This window comes from Erigeron canadensis, chromosome 8 (assembly GCF_010389155.1).
Source record: "Erigeron canadensis isolate Cc75 chromosome 8, C_canadensis_v1, whole genome shotgun sequence".
Classification (NCBI taxonomy): Eukaryota; Viridiplantae; Streptophyta; class Magnoliopsida; order Asterales; family Asteraceae; genus Erigeron; species Erigeron canadensis.
The window spans coordinates 21,644,034-21,666,854 of NC_057768.1; the positions used below are offsets into that span (position 1 = coordinate 21,644,034).

The window sequence follows — 22,821 nt, forward strand, 5'->3', positions numbered from 1 at the left end:
AAGGTTCCATATTTACATTAAAAAGCAGAGATTCAGACGCACATGAAAAAAGGTACAAATGTACAATTATCCTTATTCCTTAAAGCCAAAAATACTTGAAATTGATTAGAACAATTGTCTCATCATAATGTTATATCATTTTTCTTGGTTATTATGCTAACCAACCACTTTTCTTCACCAACAAAATTGCTTTCCTGCATAAGTATTAATCTATCATAGAATTTCATTCGATATGATATTTGCATGCCCATACTCATCATTTAGCCTAAAAAAGTTAGCATTATGTGCAAAAATTTTTAATACGAGTACTTATTTACAAGATCCGCTGCTAAAATATTTTGACTGTCTCTTTGTTTCACATTCGGAATCAGCAAAATCGATCATAAACCATGGTAATGCAAGGCCTCTAACCAGCAATGCACGACATAGGAGTACGGATTCTGGGGAGAACATCAGCAATAAATGATATCAAAATATATTCTCCACAGAGGCTTGCTGAGAATATTCAAGATGGTAACTTCACTTCCGTTCTTCCTTTTTTCCCCTCAAGTGAATGTTATCACAAGCTATAATCTGTGTGTTGACTTGATTAATGAGTCTATTTATACTATAATCTATGTAGGTATAAATTCTGCTAAAATCCAATTACAGTATCTTTATACTATAATAATGGTAGTTTGTAGGCTGAAGGTATTTTCAAAATCAATGCAGACAACAACCAGGAAGAGGATCCGAGAAACCAGTTGAACAGTGGAGTGGTTCCCATGTTATAGACGTGCATTGTTTGGCTGGTCTTATCAAGGTACATAATTTTCATCACATTCGACTGCAATTAATGATTTCAAGAACATAAACAAATTCTAACAATTTAATGGTTTTTTGTCTTAGTTGCTATTAAATACGCAGTAGGTGCTTTTAAATTGGTTTTCCCCAAACATAAAACCATGAATTCATACCATGTGTAAATTTAGATCTATTGAGAATTCCGCTACCGAGGATTTGATTGATGGAGTTGAAGACAATGTGGCATCTCGGGGGTGATGTGGAAGCAAAGGAAGGGTCTTCATGTTAAGGATGGATGGTTTTAGTACTTATAAGTTAGCCACAGTTTGATGCAAACCTGTGCATTTTTAAGAACTTTACTCTTTTTTTTTTTTTCTTTTCTGAACTGAATCACAACACTTCAGTGCTTATGTTCCTGGATGTTTTTCCTATAATGAATATTTGTCGACTACTTAGGAGTGAGGTTCATGCATATCTGACTATTTGTATCTTGCAATTAATTTATCATCTTAAAATACGAACCAAACCCAAAGCTGCAACTGTTAATATCCACGCCCACTACAATGGCAAGTTGAAAGAAAAACATATGCACCCCATGCCACTATTTACAGGCTTACACACTCAATATAATCATTATCTGAAAGAATCACATCTAAAAGAATGATAGGTAACAACATAAATGTCGCGCACCTGTTTACCACACACGAAAAAGATATCTGCCTTTACTTTGTGTGTCAGCACACCCTAAATCCTCCAACAGCCCAACGCACCTGTTTACCACACACGAAAAATATATTTGCCTTTACTTTGTGTGTCAGCACACCCTAAATCCTCCAACAGCCCATTATGCGAGTGTATTGAACGCTGCACATATAACATGTATCGGCATTCACGATATTACAATGTATACCCCAAAAATCTTTTGAAGGTTAAAAAAATACAACATAATCCATTCAGGCCAAAATATTTCTAACACTTGAGATTGAAGATGAGCCATGCCTTTAAACGGGGGTATTAACGCTAACAATTACATGGCAATCCAACCTTTCACATACATTATGAAAATTGTGTCACTTGAATATCAATTTAAGGATGTATCTAAAAAGAAAGTAGATATAGACATATAGTTAAAATGTATGCCAGCTTGCTATGCAGGTGCAAAAACTTTGTGAATCTAGCTACAAACTTTATTACTGTTATATGATGAATACTAACGTTTGGTAAAATATAAATTACCACCAAAGTGTAGAAAAATACATATATACAACTAATATAAATAATTTTAAATTTAAACTTCCTAATTAAAATACGTATACACAACCAATATAATATAATATAATATAATATAATATAATATAATATAATATAATATAACTACATAGCAACGCATCTAAAAGTCTAAGGATATCCCACCATAGGTCATTCGAAAAACAAAATGTCTGAAAGTTGAATTTACAATGTTTCTTAAAAAAATTACTCACTACAACTACATAATCCATTCCTTTGAATACTAGTGATACTTGACTAATTGTTTAAACCCGAGATATGCCGCCATTCTCAATAAGGGAAAAGAATGGGAGATGGATCCCTTTGGAGTTTTCCTGTTGCTGATAAATCTAGTTTCTTCATCTTCTCTTCACTCCAAAACAATTGCTCTTTGCTAATCTTTACCATCCTGAGAACCCTGCTTATCACCTTTACATCTATAAGCCCGAGTAACAATTCCACCTCCTCTTGTGTTGCAGGCCATAGATTTTTTTTGCCAGTTTTTCTCTTGTTCCACATCTCCTTCAACCTTACTTTCTTCTGCAACATATATAGATATAATGTATAAAAACTTCAAAGATATAGAAAACTCCCTTTACTTGCATCAAAACAAATGTAGCAATGCCTGGGTAACCTGGACAGGGGAAAACCTCATCCATTTACCTGGTTCAACACAAAAGCCACTATAGTATAAAAAACCCTATGGTTTACACATGACACCTCAACAGCACTAGCTTTTGCGTCCTGACCACACCAACCAATGGCTAAGGTTCCAAAACTGAACCATAACCTAGCATAACCAAATACCTAATAGATTCATTTTGCCAGACAGCAACTTGGATTTTTATGAACTTATAGAGATTGCAATGACGGGATTTATGCTTTTAATTTTTTTTTTTAACAACAATTGGATCTATTCGCTTACTTAACCCTGTGTCCCAATTTGTGAGTCTTATTTTGATATCAATAATTCGAGTCAGGACGCCACCTCAAAATACATAAGCTTTAACCATTTCATCAATTTTAGGCCCTTAGCAACGCAGAGCACTACCATTTTCATAATAGAAATACTCACACACATACAATAAAAAAAAAAAGAAGATTTAATTAAAAAAAAAAAATTGACGCTGGATCCTGCACTCAAACGCTGAACCAAACCATAGACGAGGGCGGAATGAGGGCTAGGATCGGTGCCAGACACCGACCAAACCCTGAAATGATGCTGTATGTTCTTACCAGATAAAAAAACATAGCTGACTAGCAGCAGGAAATTTAATTACAACCTACAAAATAAAAGATACATGAAATTTTTAATTTACCTTCTCCAGAGAAGATTGAACCTGTTGAAGTGGGGTAAGCATCTGGTTGTGACCTCCAAATAGATTCCGAACACCATTTGACTTGTTCTTGTCCATCTTTATGAATATTTGGAAAGTTAATATTGAGCTCTCAATAATTCTAATAAGATCTGTAGCATGTACCAGCGTTTCCGATTCCTCTTCTGTCATCTCTTTCCTATCTTGACCTAAATACATAGCCATGACCAATTTTGCGAATGTCATTAAGTTATCTTGAAAAGTAACAAGATATGCATAATGCTTGGCTTAAAAGGAAACTTGTTACCTAATATATTTGGAACCTGCAGAAGTTTGGAGAAAGAATTTCTGGTGTGAGCATAAATTTCAGGCCTAAGACCACGCTGGAAAGGTTCATTTTCAATAAAGCGTTGCAACAAAACCTGAAACTGCTGGAACTGCTGAGCACTATGATTGTAACACATGGATATATCAGAGTGAGATGTGATTTGTTGGGTTAGTTGGGTGTATTGGCAGTGGAGTGCCTCCCAAGTCAAGCACAATTGAGATACATATAATGTCTCGAGATGTAAATATGGATCGTTGTCTGGTTGCTGCAGGTTCTCTGTGTCATCTTCATCAGGATGTTGGATTTTCTTCAATGACAGACATCGAAGGGGGGATGTGAGCTTCTTGGATACCGACCTTGGGGATGGAGTCGAGGGATTGCGTAAGCCTGTGAGTGTAACACTGTAGATGTTTAACAGGAATCTTTCCCCATATACACACACACACACACACACACGTACACTCATTATCAAAGCGGTGTAATGTTTGTCATAAACAAACTATTAAACATTATACTCATGCCCGCACCATGCGGTGTGGTGGCGACCGTAGCAGTGAAAGTAATTGATGTTAAAAGAGGTAAATGCTTTATTGGGTATTGTCTCTCTCACATGGGGAGGATTTATTGGGTGCATCTTGTAAAATTCAGGGGGTTGGGGTATAATTTTATGTTAAAAATCTGCAGTGCATAAAATTAAACCTATATATAGTATTGAATAGATATAGATATGTACACTCAACTTGAGGTAAGGAAATACAAGTAATGATGAGATACCTATATCTTTGAGGAGCTGTGTAGCAAGACGATCAAAGAAGAGCATACGATCGCAATACGTATCATAAAAGGCACCAAAACAAGACCACAAATGCCGAGCTTCTGCTTCAACGTCTCTCCAGTCGGTAGAACAAGTTGTTTCTTCTTCTTCTTGTTCTTCTTCAGGACAAGTTGTTTCTTCTTCAGGTATCAACACCATAAAGCTGTTTCTTTTAAGTTCTTTCAACCGCCTCTTAACTTCATTCATGATAAAATCATCGTCATCTTCCTCGTCGTCGTCCTCTGTTGTAGTAGTAGAAGAAGAAGAAGCAACGGCCTCTTTGGGTTCTTCTTCGACCACCGTCGTCGGAGGCTCAGGAGGGGATTTTGGCTTCTTGTTTAGGGCTAATTTTCTCAACCTTTTCATTTTTAAAAACTCCATTACTTAATCAATCAATCTTCTTTCTTTATCTGAAACAAACAATATTTACTCATGGCCTGACAGAGATTCAAAAAAAAAAAAAAAAAGATCCATAGATCCCAACTACACAAATGAGATCAACAATGTCTTATACTTCAAAGAAAAGAAGAAGAACACGGTAATATTATTTATCATAAAAAGTAAAAAGAAAAAGAAAAGCTGATAACTTACTAAGGTAATGAAACCCTAGCCTAGTGAGTGAGTGAGTGCTGCTGTATTTTTGAAATGGGGAGCAAGGGAGTCAGACCCCAGCCAAAATTAGCCCAGAAAAAAAGGAGTATTATAATAATTATTAAATAAGTATTACTCGGTAAAAACTAAGGTCGCGTTTGGTTTACAGAATTTGATAGAATTGGAATTGAATTCCATTCTTTAGTGTGTTTGGTTGGTTAAAGATGGAGGAATCACATTTCATTGGAATGTAAACATTCTCTCATTTGATGGAATCTCCATTCCTTGGGGATTGAGGAAGGAATTTCATTCCGTCTCTCACTTGAATCTTCAAAAACTCAAAAACATTCCGTCAAATTTCATTCCTTCAGATTCTAATTCCTTTGATAGATTTCATTCCTTCCCAAAACATTCTATGAACCAAACGCGCCCTAAAGAATTGATTGATTCTTTCATTGAATATTGAAAGTTTAGAAATCCATCATTCTTTTACGACAGCGACAACGAAAATGGTACCAATCTCGGGGTATTGGGGTATGATGTAAACAGATCTTACCCTTATCCAAAGGTAGAAAGACTGCTTTCAGATCCACCGAAGTGAAAGGGACCTCCGGCCTAAAGAGTAAAAAATAAGGTTAGATCCACCGGAGTGGAAGCTTAACCGGATGGGAATAATCTCGATCTCAAACTCTCAATCTCAAATACTCGGCCTGGATCTCGAAATCATAAGCTCAATCTCTGATCTAAGATCTAGGAGAAAGAGCCGTTTGAGCAGAGAGCAAAGAGTGGGATTTTAGAGGTTTTTTTTTTTATTATTTTTTTTTATGGTGCTGGATTTGTAAGCTTTTAATTTGTCCCATTATAATAGTGTAGAATTTATAGTTTTATAGTTTTAGGGGTTTTTAATTTTTAGTTTTACAAGTATGATATGTATATGTTAGTTACTAGCCTTGTACCCGCGTGATGCGGCGGAGCATAGGAAAAAGAGCTTGTTAAGTAGTGATACCGTGTTATGACATAAATGTATGATTCAACTCAAGTATTTCTTAGTCCGGTTGAAAGTGCAAACCGCCGTTGTTGTTTTAGAGTGAGCGTATTTTATGTTGATTGATTAATAAATTCAGTAACGCATGTGAGCTTTTTTGGTATACTATGTGAGCAACTGCTGGGAAGGGAAGAGGCACGCGTAAGGTTTTTTTTAAGAGTATTTTTGAAATTTCAGGAATAAAGTGTTTGATGGTAGTATAGATTAAAAGGGTAAATTAGAGATTTTAAAGGTAGAGTGTTAAATTTTAGGGGGTAGTTTGTTTATATAGATAGTATAGATATATTTGTTTAAATTTATATCTAAATTAGAATGTCGGCCCGTGCGATGCACGACCATGAAAGGTCCAGCCGACTCTGATTTTGTACGGTTATAATCGGCTAAAGAAAAGGTGTTGGCCTCTAATGGATATCTAACGCATATCTTTAATAAACGAGTTATGTTATTATATATATATATATCTTTTAAAATCTTATGAATAAGACTTGATCGATAAAATGGACAAGGTGAGAAAATAATATTTCTATATTGAGAATTCTTAGTTTAGACTGATGTACAAATGGAGATGCACAAAATGCAAGCTTTAATATCACTTAGTTTTATTATTGAAAATCATTTGTTTTTAAATATTAAATGCATACTTGAGTTATTAGTTACTAAAAGGGGTTAACGCTACCGTGAGAACTAAAATAACTGTGAGAATCATTATTTCCTTCCTCCTTTCTTCTTTTGGTGTATTTTTAAAATTTTTAAATATGTGCGTTTTAATTTCTTTTCCCCTCTTTAAATTTGCACAGGGTTTTATTTCCTATATTGAACAATATAATAGTTGTTTAAATGGAGGTAGAAGAGAAAAAATAAGATAAAATAAAAGGCCCTAAAACCGTTAAACAGGAGATAAGCATGAATAGCACGTAACTGAGTCAAGGCCCATTATATATATATATATATATACTAGATATTTTACCCCGCGATCGCGCGGCTAGTTAAAAAGGTTATTTTATGCATTAATAAATAGCTATTTTATAGGCTTATTATGTTGAAATTGATTATATTATAGTTAATGGTTAATTCCTAGATTACTCTGGTCATCTTTTGTCTTTTCTGACATGTCGATATCACAGTCACTAAACCTACTATAGTGATTACACACCAACATTTAACCTAAGATATTTTGATATCATCAACAAATCAAACGTAAATCGATAATGTAGCATGATATCTATATATTCATCAAACGAAATAATATATACAAAGTAAAAAAACTAAACATGACAAAAATTTAGTTATATAAAATACACATAAATACAATACGAATAAGTAAAAAACTAATAAGATAAATAAGAAAAATCATTATAGTTTTTGCTTTCAGTTATGCTGAAAAGATGGAGAAAAAACCTTATGTAGTGACGGGAAAAAATAATCCTAAACACAATTAGGAAATAAAGTATTTTATCTCCGACAACCAAGAAATTCATTCATAAAACTCAAAATAACTACTATTATCATTATAAAATAGACATTTTTTTGTGGCTAGAATAACCAATATTGGTTAAGGTTTCGGCCAAGAGAACGAAAGAGAAACAACAAAATTGTTTGGTCGTGTATAACCTAATAGTATTTTTAAAAAAAATTTAAAATTTAATATAGTCTTCAAAGTTGTATATATTTTAATAAATAATATTATTTATGTCAAATATCATTGCCAAATTAATAGATGTATTGGACGTCTTCTTATATCTTAATATGGGTTTTGAGTTTTTTTTTTTTAATTTTGTGTATATAGTTTTGATTTAATATTTTATGTTATATTTAATAAAATAAATTACATTGGTTTGAGAATAAATAGAGGTTATAAGATAAATTTTGTAAAAAAAGTATGGATATGACACGTAGGATACAATTCTATGTGACAATGTTTAAAGCTAGCTTTAGGTTGAAAGAATGATTTAAAAGGCTAGGATTTTTACTGTTTTAATATATATATAGATTGGTATACGGCAGAAGAATAACTTTATAAATTAAAAACCAATTGAAAAATACTTTATGATTATGATAAATTAACAACGAAGAAAACTGTGAAACATAATATATGTATAGATAGATTATTATAAAGGGCTATGTAATTTGAGGTATACGTGTTGAACGTAATATATATAGTTTGATTATGAAGTGTATATAGTAAATAGAAAATGAAAAAAAAAGAAAGAAAGGGTACTAAAATATCATGGATTATGAGTCATGAATTATGAAGTGTTTATAGTAAAAATAAAAAAGTTAAAAAATGTCATGCAATGTTAGTCGTGATTTTTTATATATGTTTGATTTATATAAATATAAATATAAATTATATATATATATGCTTATTCTATATGCCATATTTAAAATATATGTATAATTATATTATATTATATTATTTAATGAAAATTTATTGGTGTGAAAAAAATATGGAGGTGCCACGTAGGATAAATCCTATGTGACATGTTTAGAAATAAGTTTAATTTGATGTGAATGACTTTAAAAAATTAGGATAACTATTGTTTTATTATGAATATAGATAGATATAGATATGTATATGTATATGTATATGTATGGACTTTTAAAGTTCAAGGTATTATATACACCCATGTTAAATTATGGTTCTGAGTGATCAACCACGTTAATAATATTTTGGTCTTTAATGTAATATAACATATGATTTTATTATATTTTCATATTTTATTTCTTATCTAATACTTTGAAAAAAAAGTATATTATCATAATAAATTATTGATGATTACTAAATCACACTTAACTAAAAAATATGTTAAAAAAAAGGAAAAATCAAAACAATAACATGACCCTTCATTTATGGGGTTTAAGGGGGGCTTTGCGAGTATTTAATTTAAAATCAAAACTCAAATAAATAAATAGAAGACCGTTTGTTTCTCTGTTGCTCTCCCCCCCTCTCTTTGTGTTTTTGAAAACACATTATAGAGACAGACATATGATCGATCATCATTTTCAAACTGTTGACCGCCTCCTCGTATGCGCCTGTAAGTTTGTTCTTTCCTTTTTCCGTCTGTAAAACATGTTTCTTTCCTTTTGTTTTTTTGAATTTTATTATGAGTATACATCCATTTTACATTAATTATTAGGTTTTATTTTATATTTACTACACCTCTCCAATTTTTTTTTTTTTTACCAAATTTCAATTTTTTAGGGTTTCAAGTTTTTATTTATGTACTATTAATAAATTTTGTCTTAGAAACATTTACTTTGAATAGTTATAATAATTTATGATTATTAAATATTATTAAATATCATTATTATTGTATCATCGTTCGTATTATTATTATTATTATTATTGTATAAAAAATAATTAAGTAGGTGATTGGATATAATTTATACGAAAATTCTTATAAGATATATGTGAAGAATTATTTTTGATTAGGGTTTTGTTTCAATTTTCTCAGAAAATATTGGTTGAGTAGTAGTATATGTTTATCCTCGAAATCGATCCCTAAGCGTAGGGAAGTGAAATGATTTGCGCTTTTACGAATGGAATCTTCATCGTCTGATGGACTTAAAAAATTCAGAGATTCAAATGGGTATGTATGTTTAACTGAATGTCATTTCATATATTTTTATTACTTATATGACACCAGTTATATATCATTTCTTTAGACATCATAACTTTAACGAACATATGGTTTACTGTTATTTAGGAGGACCACCGGCCCTACACGGAGATCAACAAAGGGGCAATGGACTGTACAAGAGGTATATTATAGTATAGATTTATAATGTGGTAAAGGTTTATCCTTTTGTTAATCATGCCACGGTTTTCTCATGTCGATACTTGTTTGACATGGCTTCTGCTTAGGTTTTTCATATAATTTTCTTTGTGCCAAATTTATGTGTGCGTGTGTCGTTTGTGTTTCTTTGTTTATCCACTGCATTGATGTACATTACTATTCTGTTGTAGGATGAGATATTGCGGAACGCTGTTGAGCGGTTTAAAGGCAAAAACTGGAAAAAAATCGGTATGTTTCTCTCATAACCAACGTTTATGTTTTCCGTTTTAATAAAATGATTCAACAATGTTTATATTTATATACATTTTTTTCTTCTGATTTTAAGCAATTTAGAGTTTGCATCGGACCTATTTATTTGCATTGCTTGTAAACCCTAATCCCTAAGCGAGTTAGTGTATGCATTTATGGTATATTTATATGTACATAAGTTGCCGTATTTTTCCATTCATAGCATTATTATGCTCATGTATCTTGTCTCAAGTTTATCATTTGCATCATCTACACTGTTCTTAAGCGGATAGTTTCTAGCATTCAAGTCATCATCATTTGATGGTGTATACATCTTTTGTTTTGTATGGATTTTATTATCGATGTTGCGGAATTCCAGTGCTGAAGGTATTGAGACATGTAGAAAGGATGGTATTGGTTGTATAATAATAGTTTAGGAGTAACAGGAGGCCCTGGACTGTTAATAAGGCTGAGACAAGCTTTGAATCTTCTTGGATAGATAGGTTGTAAAGGGAATAATGTCCTGGGTACTATTGGTTTAGACACTAGTGTTGAGTGTGAAGTTGTCATCAGACAAAATGTTATACCAAAATATCTAGATAGTAGAGGCATTCCTTGCAAGACAAGAAGAGACCAGGTTGTTCTTGAGGCTTGGACTTGGAGGAACATAGAATTCTCTACTGCCGTTGATAGGGTCACCATTGTGGAATTATCAGAGGAAATGCTAGCATATTATGGATGCAGTTACTTATTAGTAGTGGTCACCTCAAATAGGGTGTGGGGATGCCTAGGAATTGATTTATAACATGCTTAAATATCCTATCTTTGTAAATTTGATATCCGTTGAAGTGAAAAGCGAAACACTTCTTAAGAACAAGATTAAGTCAGGGATCTGGGGTTGTTTGTATTAGTTGATCACTGGGGCACAAAATAGTGCTTGGAATGATATAACTTCAAATAGAATAAATATCTAATCATTGATAACTTTGTGCATTAACCTGAAATGGGAAGGGAGATTGTCATGATTAACTGTGTATAAGCCACCTGTAACAAATGATACTTTCTGAGTTTAGTATAATCTCATTCTTAAAGGGGCTGTGGACTATTCTGTTTTTATATTAATGTAATAAGCCATTTATTTCCTAAACATTCCAACCCTTGAGTGCTTGACTTCTTACATAAGCATGGAAATCATGAGAGAGATAAATTGTCCATCAGCATATTATCTAATTACGATATTGGTATATGGAAGATCATTTGTAAAGGTGACCACTACTCAGAAGATACAGAAAGTTCTCGAGATTAATGCACAATAAATTAAAGATGTATCGACAGCGGTAATAAGATACTACATGCCAGTGTCTTTTCCAAATTGACAGGGCTAAAAGAATATCATAGCTTTACGCATTGGGTAATACAAATTTTTGCATCACCCTAGGTATGCAGCATAAAGTGTCTCAAAGGGAATGGGTATGTTTTGGCTTCTATGAGAAAATCAAATTTAGAAGCCAGGTTTGAAGTTAGTCTGTGGATACCACATGTTTTTGGATTTTTGATCTGCATGGTCTATAGTTTTATATCCTGGAATAAAAACATCTTGATACTTTGAACTTTAAAGGTTTACATGTTTTAACATATTCATGCAAAAATAGGTCCTTCACAAGATCTCAAAATGATTAAGCGATGAGCTTTTCTGACAGAACTGGCTAGAATGATGTCTTGTGGCTTTAGAGTATTTTGCATCATTGGACGTGGGCACGTGTCCTTGACAATCTTTTATAACTTGTAATACTAAGTCCACTTCTTCCATCCCTAGATCTTTTATGCCATAACTTGCTCCTTTTCTCTGGTTTAGCATACCAGCACTTTGCATACTGTTGTTGAAAAGATTTTTAATATCAGAGCATACAAACTTGGATAGAACCTAATATTATTGTATGTTCAGCTGAATGTATCAAGGACCGAAGCGACGTCCAATGCTTACATCGGTGGCAGAAAGTGTTAGACCCGGAACTTGTAAAAGGCCCTTGGACAAAAGAGGTGAGTCATAATATTTCCTGTCTCCCATGAACATATAGTATCTCATTTATCACATATGTTAAGTTGTATTCTTAGCAATTGCCCGTTCTTTGCGACTTTTAATAACATTCTCAGGAAGATGATGAACTAACTCGATTAGTAGGGGAATATGGAGCTAAAAAATGGTCAACTATTGCTAAACGTTTAAATGGTCGCATTGGTAAGCAGTGTCGTGAGAGGTAAGATTTACACCATCCTATATTTGTGATAGTCAATTATTGGTTTAACATATTACATCCATTTGAGTATTTCTATAATTGATGTTTATTCTTGAAACAGTTTATATTCTTATTATTTTGTTTAGACCATTTAAGTAATTAAATATGAAGTTCTTCTTTTGACATATCTCACTATCCGTTTCATTCTTCATTTTCTCTTAACCAACGATATTTTGTAATTTACATTTATTTTCAATTTAATGTTTCTGTCGACGATCATGGGCAGGTTGGATAACGGGTGAAAATGTATAAGTTTTTGTCACACCAAAGCGGTCTTGGTTGACCCCAAACTCTTTTTATCCAATATATTTAAATTTTCTATAAAATGGGTTAGGAAGTTTTATGATCAATAACTACACTCTGGGAGACTCTTTAGAAATTCAATCAATTTAGGCAGTTCCTTTTTTTTTTCTTTATTACCTGTTTGCCCTTTCAGAGATAAAACGTAACCCGACATAATTCATACACAAGTATCCCGTTTGATTCCTGTTAGTATGGATCCTAATTTTGTTAGTTCATTAAGCTAAACCTATTGGTGGTTCAGATCAGGGTTGCAGTTAGTTTATTGGACACAACAAATTTTTGGAAACTACATCTGACACGGAAGTTCATGTACAGGTTTTTAATACTACTGCTCTTATGTCATGTTTACATCTATTCAGGTGGCATAACCATCTGAACCCTGAGATAAACAAGGAGGCTTGGACTCAGGAGGAAGAGATAATGTTGATACAGGCTCATCAAGTCTATGGAAATAAATGGGCAGAGCTAACAAAATTCTTGCCAGGGAGGTATTCTTAATTTTAGAAGCTCAAGATTTCTTTTATCATTTAATATTTAATATAATCATTATTCCTTTTTTTTTGTCCATGCAGATCTTGATTAAATATTACAATCTTTATTGTTCCAGTTTTACCTACAATTAGTTTCTTTCATTTTTATGTGCCATTGAATTACATTTTTACTTTGGCTTTCAGAACGGATAATTCTATTAAGAATCACTGGAATAGCTCTGTGAAAAAGAAGTTGGACACCTACTTGTCATCAGGAATGCTTTCACAGTTCATAAGCTTGCCTTTTGTTAGCCATACAAATCAATCAACTCCAACGTCATCCAGGACTCAACAAGGTAGTGCAGAAGGTGAGGAAATCTCAGAATGCAGTCAAGGTTCAAGTTTTATGAGATTTTCAGAGCCCAATAAGGAGATGGCGAAAGAAATGGTTGTATACACTGGGGAAGAAGATCAATCTGCTGACATATCAAAAGTAATTATTGTAGACGAGACCCAACTACCTGTAGATTCAAATCATGTCAATGACCCAAGCGGTTTTCCAAAAGAAAGTCAACCTTGTGGTGTAGCTAATTTTTCTGATTTTATTGAACAACATCACTCCCATGATTTACAAAACCCACTAGATTCAAGAGGGGAAACAGAATTTTTGCACTCTATAGATTTTGATCAGAACCAGGAAGCAGCAACACATTCGATACCAAATTGTGAGGTGAATAAAGTATTTGGTTCTGATACTGCCACACAAATGTTGACACCCAAAGATGACCGTTCAAGATTATCAAACTCTTATCAGCAATCCAACTGTCAAATTCCGCATGCAGGCACTCTAAATTCACTATCATATCGTTCAGAACTTTTGGTAGATGCATCCTGTTCACAGCCACCCCCTGTTACCTCCAATAGTGAATCCAATCAGTTTAACGGTTCTTCTTTTGGAAACCAAGTGGCACTTAGAATTGATGATGATACTAGAAATACTTGTATCTTTAACGATCAAGATAATGTATCATATCGTTCAGAACATGTGGGAGCTGCATCCTGTTCACAGCCACCCCCTGTTACCTCCAACAGTGAATCCAATCAGTTTCACCGTTCTTCTGTTGGAAACCAAGCGGTACTTAGATTTAATGAGGATACTAGAAATACTTGTATCTTTAACGATCAAGATGGTGTATCATATCATTCAGAACTTTTGGCAGCTGCATCCTGTTCACAGCCACCCCCTGTTACCTCCAATAGTGAATCCAATCAGTTTCACGGTTCTTCTGTTAGAAACCAAGCGGCACTTAGAATTAACCATGGTACTAGAAATACTTGTATACTTAACGATGAGGATAATGTATGGGCATTAGATAAAAGTGATAAAGTTACAGATTCTCTGGATCTTCTACCTGCAGATGGTTTTAGTTCAGGACAATTCCATGCTACTCAAGCTGGTGAAAACAATGTCTTAGATACTCATATCTTTAATGATCAAGTTGATGTACTGACACTGGATAAAAAAGATCAAGTTATGGATCCTTTGGATGTTGTATCTGCAGGTGGTTTTAGTTCAGGACAATTACATGCTACTCAAGCTAATGAAAACAATGTCCTAGAAGCTCAACAGCAGGAGACAAGATCTCTGTCTTATGAGCCTCCACGTATCCCGGGTTTGGACTCCCCATTCTTGAGCTGTGATTTGATAGATACTGGTGGTGATTTGCAACTTGAATATAGTCCTCTTGGTATTCGTCAGCTGATGTCATCAATAAACTGTTATAGTCCATGCAGATTATGGGACTCCCCTTCAGATCATGACAGCCCCGAGGCTGTACTGAAAAGTGCTTCTAAGACTTTTAATTGCACACCAACTATATTGAAGAAGAGAAACCGCGATCTGTTGTCACCTTTGTCTGAGAAACGGAATTTCACATTCTTTAACTCACTAAAAGATTTAAATCAAGTATACGAAAACAAAAATCAGCAGTTACCATCATCGAGCCAAACTGTAGATTCTGGTGCGATTACTATCGAAGATAAAGAAAATTTGAACCCAAATGATGAAATGGTTCAAAAGGATCGTGGCAAAAATACAACAATAAACGTAAGTGCAAAACCTTGGCTTAGACCTCTTTGAACTAATTAGTACTTAGTAGAGCTTAAATATATCCTGGATTGCTTAACTATTGTTAAAGTAGTTTTTTCAATTTTGACCCATTTAGTTCTAAATCAATCGATTTAGATTTTGTATATAGTTTTTTTGTCGACGGGTTAAAAGGCTAAACTTTAATAGGTTGATTTAAACGAGACCTATCAGGTAGATCGAATGGTTCAAAAGGGTCGAATTTGCTCGAAGTGTGTTTTGTAATGCATAAGATCTCTTACGTTAATCTATTCTTGAAGTTAGATTGTCATTGAAAAAGTTATAAATTTTATCTTCATTTTTGACGCAATGATTAAATATAAGTTAAAAATCTGGACAGTGTTTTTAGAATTCCAGGTCAACCCAACCCAAGCCAATCCATACAGATAAATACTCATTTTGAACCATCATCAAAATCACTCATTTTGTCACTTACAAAAGGTAATGTACAAATCCTGATTTTAACAAAAGGTCTCTAGCCTAACAGTATTTGAGGTGGCCCCAATAACCAAGAAGGTGTGGGTTTGAGTCTAATCAGGGAGAAATGTGTAAATAGTTATGTGGTTTGTAGTAATTGCCTTCGCAAAAGAACAATATCCTCCTTTCTGTATTCGACCCACCCCATTTGCTCTGACCAAAAATAGGAGACTTAACTGTACATGCATTCCTGTAAAAGGCACAATATTACTGGTAAAGTGCAGTGCTTTATTAATGGTTTTGGAGAATGTAAAAATGATCATGTCTAAATCCTTTATTAGAAGCAGATTTAAATGTATTTTCGTATTGTGCCCCTAAAGTTAAAAACAGTAGACTACCAAAGCTTGTTCCATAAATTGGCTGGATATATAATATAGTCTCTTGCTTGTAGTTTCTGAATCTGAAAGTATGAGATGGGAATACAGTAGGTTCTATTCTACTGTAGTACGTTCTGTTTTACTACCTTACCATCAACCTAACTGCATTTCGAAGCTTATCTTCACCTTATTGTGGGTTTTCATTTCTAGATGCAACAGCCAGCTGGAGTTTCTGGGGAACACAATCTTGATGGTGATCTTCGAAATGATACTTCAGTTGAGTCATTGCAAATGTATGTTGTTTAAAGCTCTCAATTCACTTTTAATCAATAATACGATTTTTTAGTAGTTGGCTATTATCCTTTCATTGATTGTAGGTTTGAGGAAACTCCGCTCAAGAAAAATTTTGAATCACCTTCCTCTTGGAAGTCCCCTTGGTTATCTTTCGAATCACCTTCTGCTTGGAAGTCTCCTTGGTTACCCTTCGCACCTGGTCCCAGAGTTGATACAGATATAACAATTGAGGTAATAAATAAGTTCACGTTGATTTGATTCCTTTTATTTCTGCCCTATTTTGTATAATATCGTGTATCGTTTATAGGATTTTGGTTACTTCACGAGTCCCGGTGAAAAAAGCTATGATGCTCTTGGATTAATGAAACAGCTAAGTGAACGTACTGCTTCAGCATATGCCAATGCTCGGGAGGTTTTGGGAGATGAAACTCCTGATTCCATACTTAAAAAACGACTCTCAGAAAAGAGTCGGCGAGAATCAAATATCCTGGTATGTTTAGGTTTCACTTTATATAGCGGCTGCTATTTGGTCTTTTGTGTTCTGTTCTCCAATTTCGAGAGAAAGCACAGTGATGTTTTATTAGGTATTTATCAAGATTAAAAAAGTGTTGTACTGTTTGAATATACCGGAAGTGTTTCTGGATGGAGTCTCCCTAGGAGTCTGACTGTATGAGTATGACTCTGCATCATACCCGCCCTGCACCTTGTATACCAATTGGATTGGATACCGTTTTCTACTATTGTTTAATTATTTTTCATAAGGGAGCGAATAACAGCTTCACAATCATACCCTTTCTGTGAAGTTCTGTTGTTGAAAGATTTTGGGAACAAGAAAAAAGGTAGTCTACATCATCAAATGGTTCTTCAACCTTGCCGTTTATTTGCAGACATGATTCTATAAGTTCACATTCTTAAATTGCTCTCGAGTTCTGATTATTTGGAATCCTTGCAGAGTGAGAGGCGGGCGTTGGACTTTACCGAATGTGGGAGTCCAATGAAGAGAGAGCGGAATGCACGACATCCAAGTGGCGTAAGTTTCTCGAGCCCATCATCCTACCTGTTAAAAGGATGCAGGTAAGGTAGATTCAGTTGTGTGCAACATATCGGCTCCGACTTGTTAAGTTCATTACATTTTTGTTTTGTTATGAAATTGTTGTTAACATATGGATTAACACCCTATAAGATTATGGAATGGAGTTACACATGCATATACCCCTCATATTTGTGTGTAAACTTCCCATTTCTTAAATTTTGATGAGTTTCCATTAATTTGTATCTATGGTGGTTTGTAGCACATATACTCTGTTTGAAGCATTCCTAGTTGTTTTTGTGGTTCTTTTGGGACCATTTTTTTGGTTTTTATTTGTTAGTCACTAACAGAATAAATTATTAAGCAAGCTAAAGTGGAATGTGTACATGGGTTGGAACTTGGAAGACTATATAAATAGGCTTATTCCACTTGGTCTTATATCAAGTGGTCACCTGGGCCCTCTTTGGGGTTTAGGAGAGGAGATGTTGCCTGGAAGACCCGAAATCGAATCTCAATTCCCCATAGTCTTGGATATTTACCTCTTTAGACGCGTGCAGGCCGTGTTATCGCACCCTTAGTCTCCAGGGGTGCCTTCGGGTTTCAACCGCTAGCGTACTGTCCGCTTGAATGTTACTGTCAGGGTTCGAACCACTAATAAACTAACACGCCGTGATAAAAAATATGCTTATTTCCAACTCGTTGGGACCATTTCTTAGCACCAATATGTGTAAGAAAAAAAGGCTCTTTCGGGACCATTTTTTGGTTTTTATTTGTTAGTCATTAACAGAAAAAATTAATCTAAAAGTGGAATGTGTATGAGTTGGAAAACTATAATAATAGGCTTATTACCAACCCTTGATCGAATAAAAGGTTAAGTCTATTTTAATCTATACAATCTTTTAAGATAGTTTATTCAAGTTATTATTAATAATAACAAGATTATTTACCTGCGTAATACGCGAGTATACATATATAATTAATAGCATATTATCATTTCATAAAAACATATTATTTGATATAAATAAAAATAATAATAAATATTTGATTTTATATCTAAATATTTGATTTTTACATAAGATGATCTATTTGATTTTAAATAATAAAAATCATATAAATATTTGTTTGGACATATTATTTATTCTTTTATTTCATATAAATAAAAAAATTAAAAATTTTCTATTAGTTTCAATAACATCTCTTTTAAGTCAAAACTTATCATTATGTTTAAATCTTGAATCAATATAAAATTAATAAATTAATTGATTAAAAGATTAGTTTATCTTAATTAATTATTTTTTATTTTTCTTGTAATTACAAATCCTACTTATAATTTTAAACTATACGAATACTTAAAAATAAAAATATAACTTTTGGAAGCCCCTTCTAACTCCAACCCTCAATTATCCACCCATGCAAATATAAATAAAAAAACTTATCAATGTCCCACTAATCTCATTGGAGTCACTGTTATTAACCAACGACTCATATTTAATGATGGAATATTAATTAAATTATATATATATATAGGGGTGAGTTATTTATAATACAAGAAATCTAAAAAGTACAAAAGTAAAAGGTAAATCCTCCTTATTCCTTCTTCTCCGGCGAGACTGCCGCCGCCAACCACCACCTCCAGCGAGAATCAGGTTCATTTTCGGGTGGATACGGTACGGGCGTTACCCTCATCCGTTCTAAACTGGTTGTCAAGGGACGCATATAGGAATCGTATGGATTTGATGGGCGGTGATCCAAGAAATGGTGACGGTTTGCTACGGTACGGGCGAAGCCCTTGCTGCAGGCGTCGAAGCCGTGGTTGGGGTGGTCGGAGATGGTGGTGGCGGCGGTGGTTGTCTCGCCGAAGAAGAAGGAGGTGGTGGTTGGCGGTGGTAGTCTCGCCGGAGAAGAAGGGAGAAGGAGAAAGAACCTTGTACTTTTTGTACTTTTTTGATTGTTTGTATATATATATGGACGTAGTAAAATCCAAGGTGTTCTTGTACATATATCTAATTTATTGATTTTATTCCATATTATATATTTTAACATGTAAAAAAAAAATATTAGAGCTATTTGATCTGGTGAAATTTGAGATTAACCTGTTTAAAATTAACTTAGCCATAAATTATAAGTTATAGATATGTATATTATAGTGTAGTTGATATATGTATAACATAAAGTCAATATTTACAAATTAAATTTTTATAGATAAATTTTACTCTTTTGAAACCTTTTCTAAATTTTTTTTATTACCATACTTTACTATTATTTAGATAAATAATGTTATATTTGTTTAAAATATAAAGTAGAAAGACTAATATTATGTTGTACTAATTTTAAAGTCAATGATGAGTCATCATTTTGATCTAAACGTTGTAGCTAAAAACTGAAACTCATTTAATGATCATCGTTATTCCAATAGATAATTTAAAACTCTGTTATATATAGATGAAGATAATATCATCTTTCACTTAAGTTTGAGTGAAATCGATTTTAAGCCCTTCATTATGAACTATTATATTCAAACCCTCTTTTCAACTATCATTCAAAATTTGTAGAAAAGTTCATTAAAATTTATTTTAAAAAAATCAACTTTAAGTTTTAAAATATTTTTTAAAAGCTCATTATATAATTTTTTAGTTTTTTTTATTCTTGATAGATTATAATTCATTAGTCCTAAACCCAATACAATTTTCATTGTTATTCCTAGCGATCATCGCTTATTCCTTTTAATTTCTTACTAACCTATAGGTTTCTTTGTTTCCTCTAATGTATTTGTTGGTATATTTGGTCATTTTTGCATTAGTTTTATATAAATTGCAACACATATTTCATGTGAATTTATATACAAATAAATTCCCGATCGCATCACGGGGGAGAAAGATCGAAAGGTAACTTATGAGACCAAGGAGTTATGCCTTTTTTTTCCGTCTCAGCTTCGCAGATGGGAGGAGCGCGAGAGCTGAGTCCTTAGTTATTAATTTTAAAACTTTACTATTTAAAAAATAAACATACAGAGATAAAACAATATACAAATGATAGTAAGCCTGAAAAAAAAATAATGCATGATAATGATAATAATAAATTAAAAAGAATTAGCGTATATTTATACATTAAAAAATAACAATTATTATATTATTCTCTAAGTTTGAATTTATCTATTGTTTGATCAATTATAAATTCAATGATGATATCATCATCTTGATCTAAACGTATCTAAATTTCCATATAAAGATTAATTATATCTCTTTGTCTAAATAGGAGAGATGCAAAATGACTATTATACCCTTAATGAAATAATTTACACCATTAATCTCTTATATTTTAAAATACATTCACTACCCCTTTAAATCAATTACCATATGTTCACTACCCCTTTAGATTCATTATCTTATACATCAATTACATTTACATCAACCTACATCACTCAACACCGTCACCATCACCAATAGTTGTGGCATCACCACTTGTCGTCAACACCACCAGACAGCCGTCATAGACTCACAATCACCAATACCGCATTGCGCAGATAGTGTGCTTTAAAAATTGAAACTCATCTAATGGACATTGTTTCTCCATTATATGTTTTGAACGCTCTTATATATAAATGATGACATTTTTTATTTAAATTTAAGTTAAGTCGATTTTAAACCCTTCATACTATGAATTATATGAATTATTTTATTCAAATCCTTTCGAGTTAATTGCAAGATTGGTTCTCGTGGTTTGTACGTTTTAGCAAGGGGGTCCCTATGCCAATACGTAAATGCTTTTCCTTCTATAACTTAAATATTATTTTTATTTTAATCTAAAAGTGAACGTAGATATTATATATTTTTATTATTAATCAAATAGTTTAACAACCACGCAAAGATGATTTTTTTTTATAATATAAACAAAGAAAAGAGTAAAAAAATTGATATTGAAAATAATTACCAAATTATAAATCTCACAGAATGCAAGTGGTGTCGAATTCATCATTAACATACATAATTTCCATGATAGTATTCAATTAGATATATTGTAAAGATAAATTGTTTAAATAAAATAAAGAAAGAGTAAAAAGAAAGAAAAATTGAATTAAATTCCCGAATTATAGATCTCACCAAATGCAGGTGGTGTCGAATTCAGCAATTACATGGAAGTACTGAATTCAATATATTATTTTTTGTTACATGCATAAAGTATAATTATTACATAAAAGTTAATTATATAAAATTGAAAGGACTAATGTTATATTATCTCAATAATGAATTTGGAAATAACATCATTATTTTGATCTAAAGGTTATAATCAAAAGTTAAACTTAATCTAACGGTCTTTATTTCTTCATAATAAAATTTAAGACCTTGTTATATATATATTAGATTATTTTTTCGTGTAATACGCGAGATAAATATATTAAATATTTGTAATAACATAATTAATAGTTAGAAGTTAACATGTAAAATTAACTATATTACCGTAATCTCATTTCTTTTAACTATAATACTCATAATATTTTTTCACATAAATTTATTATATCGTGATTAATACAAAATTATAACAAACATATATGTTGTTGGGCCATTGGTAAGGCCGATTTTTGTAGAAATCGATCAAGGTTCGAATTACATTTCCTATATTTATAGGAGTGGATTATTAGGGGGGTAAGGTCTTAGATCTTGAAAAAATCGATCGCGGTTCGCATAATGCTCAATTGAATGTTACTGTGGTGTCTTTAATGCTAATTATTAACTACTGACTCGTTTTTGGAAATATATATATATATATATATATGTGTGTGTGTGTGTGTGTGTGTGTGTTACAAGGGGACAATCAAATAAGAACAGTCCCCTTAACGTGATTGTTTCGATTTGACGGATCAATGTGTTGTTAAAAACTTAAATAATGATAATTAGTTATCTACTATGTCAGTTTTATGGACTTTAATGCATCAAAATGTAGTTTTTAAGTGTTTTCACCATTTTTATTTTAAGAGTGTAATTACCGAGTGTTATCCATATGTTACATATATATATACATACACTATAAAAACTATTTTCAAACTGTATTATCATCACTTTTGCAGCTGGTAGTATCTCATTTTAAATGTTTTGAACGACATAGCTCAACGACATTATCTCTTTATATAATCAACTCCAATTTCAAAGGAAACCCAATTTATGCCAAGAAAACTCATGTCTTCCACCCAAAGAGCTTTTTGTACATACCTAAATTTGAACCCAAAACCTTAAGTTCTTAAGTCTTCTCGAGTACCAATCTGTATATTATGTTATATTTATTGTAACATAATAATGTAATTATTTTTCTTCGTAATACGCG

The 22,821-nt window shown here is 32.6% G+C and overlaps 2 protein-coding genes across 2 annotated transcripts; one reads left to right on the forward strand and one right to left on the reverse strand.

Annotated features, from left to right (window-relative positions):
- Positions 1-2,174: 2,174 nt before the first annotated feature.
- LOC122579122 lies at positions 2,175-5,191 on the reverse strand. The gene is made up of 5 exons (XM_043751229.1): positions 5,099-5,191; positions 4,468-4,917; positions 3,673-4,080; positions 3,369-3,574; positions 2,175-2,589 (listed from the first exon to the last, which is right to left on the reverse strand). The coding sequence occupies exons 2-5, from the start codon at positions 4,886-4,888 to the stop codon at positions 2,341-2,343; spliced, it is 1,284 nt and encodes a 427-aa protein (XP_043607164.1). The 5' UTR covers positions 4,889-4,917; positions 5,099-5,191; the 3' UTR covers positions 2,175-2,340.
- A 4,452-nt stretch (positions 5,192-9,643) lies between these two features.
- On the forward strand, positions 9,644-17,758 carry LOC122610421 (transcription factor MYB3R-4). The gene is made up of 11 exons (XM_043783413.1): positions 9,644-9,733; positions 9,851-9,905; positions 10,111-10,168; positions 12,114-12,208; positions 12,323-12,426; positions 13,128-13,256; positions 13,443-15,345; positions 16,389-16,471; positions 16,556-16,703; positions 16,780-16,962; positions 17,425-17,758. Exons 1-11 carry the CDS (start codon positions 9,684-9,686, stop codon positions 17,548-17,550), a joined length of 2,934 nt encoding a protein of 977 aa, XP_043639348.1. The 5' UTR covers positions 9,644-9,683; the 3' UTR covers positions 17,551-17,758.
- Positions 17,759-22,821: the final 5,063 nt, after the last annotated feature.

Excerpts from the sequence above, each read along its gene's own strand:
- LOC122579122 (XM_043751229.1), bottom strand. The coding sequence starts at position 4,888 with ATGGAGTTTTTAAAAATGAAAAGGTTGAGAAAATTAGCCCTAAACAAG. Across the intron at positions 3,575-3,672 it reads GCAGGTTCCAAATATATTAG|GTCAAGATAGGAAAGAGATG; the intron begins GTAACAAGTTTC and ends CTATGTATTTAG. Across the intron at positions 2,590-3,368 it reads TTCAATCTTCTCTGGAGAAG|AAGAAAGTAAGGTTGAAGGA; the intron begins GTAAATTAAAAA and ends TATATGTTGCAG.
- LOC122610421 (XM_043783413.1), top strand. The coding sequence starts at position 9,684 with ATGGAATCTTCATCGTCTGATGGACTTAAAAAATTCAGAGATTCAAAT. Across the intron at positions 9,734-9,850 it reads AAATTCAGAGATTCAAATGG|GAGGACCACCGGCCCTACAC; the intron begins GTATGTATGTTT and ends ACTGTTATTTAG. Across the intron at positions 12,427-13,127 it reads GGTAAGCAGTGTCGTGAGAG|GTGGCATAACCATCTGAACC; the intron begins GTAAGATTTACA and ends ACATCTATTCAG.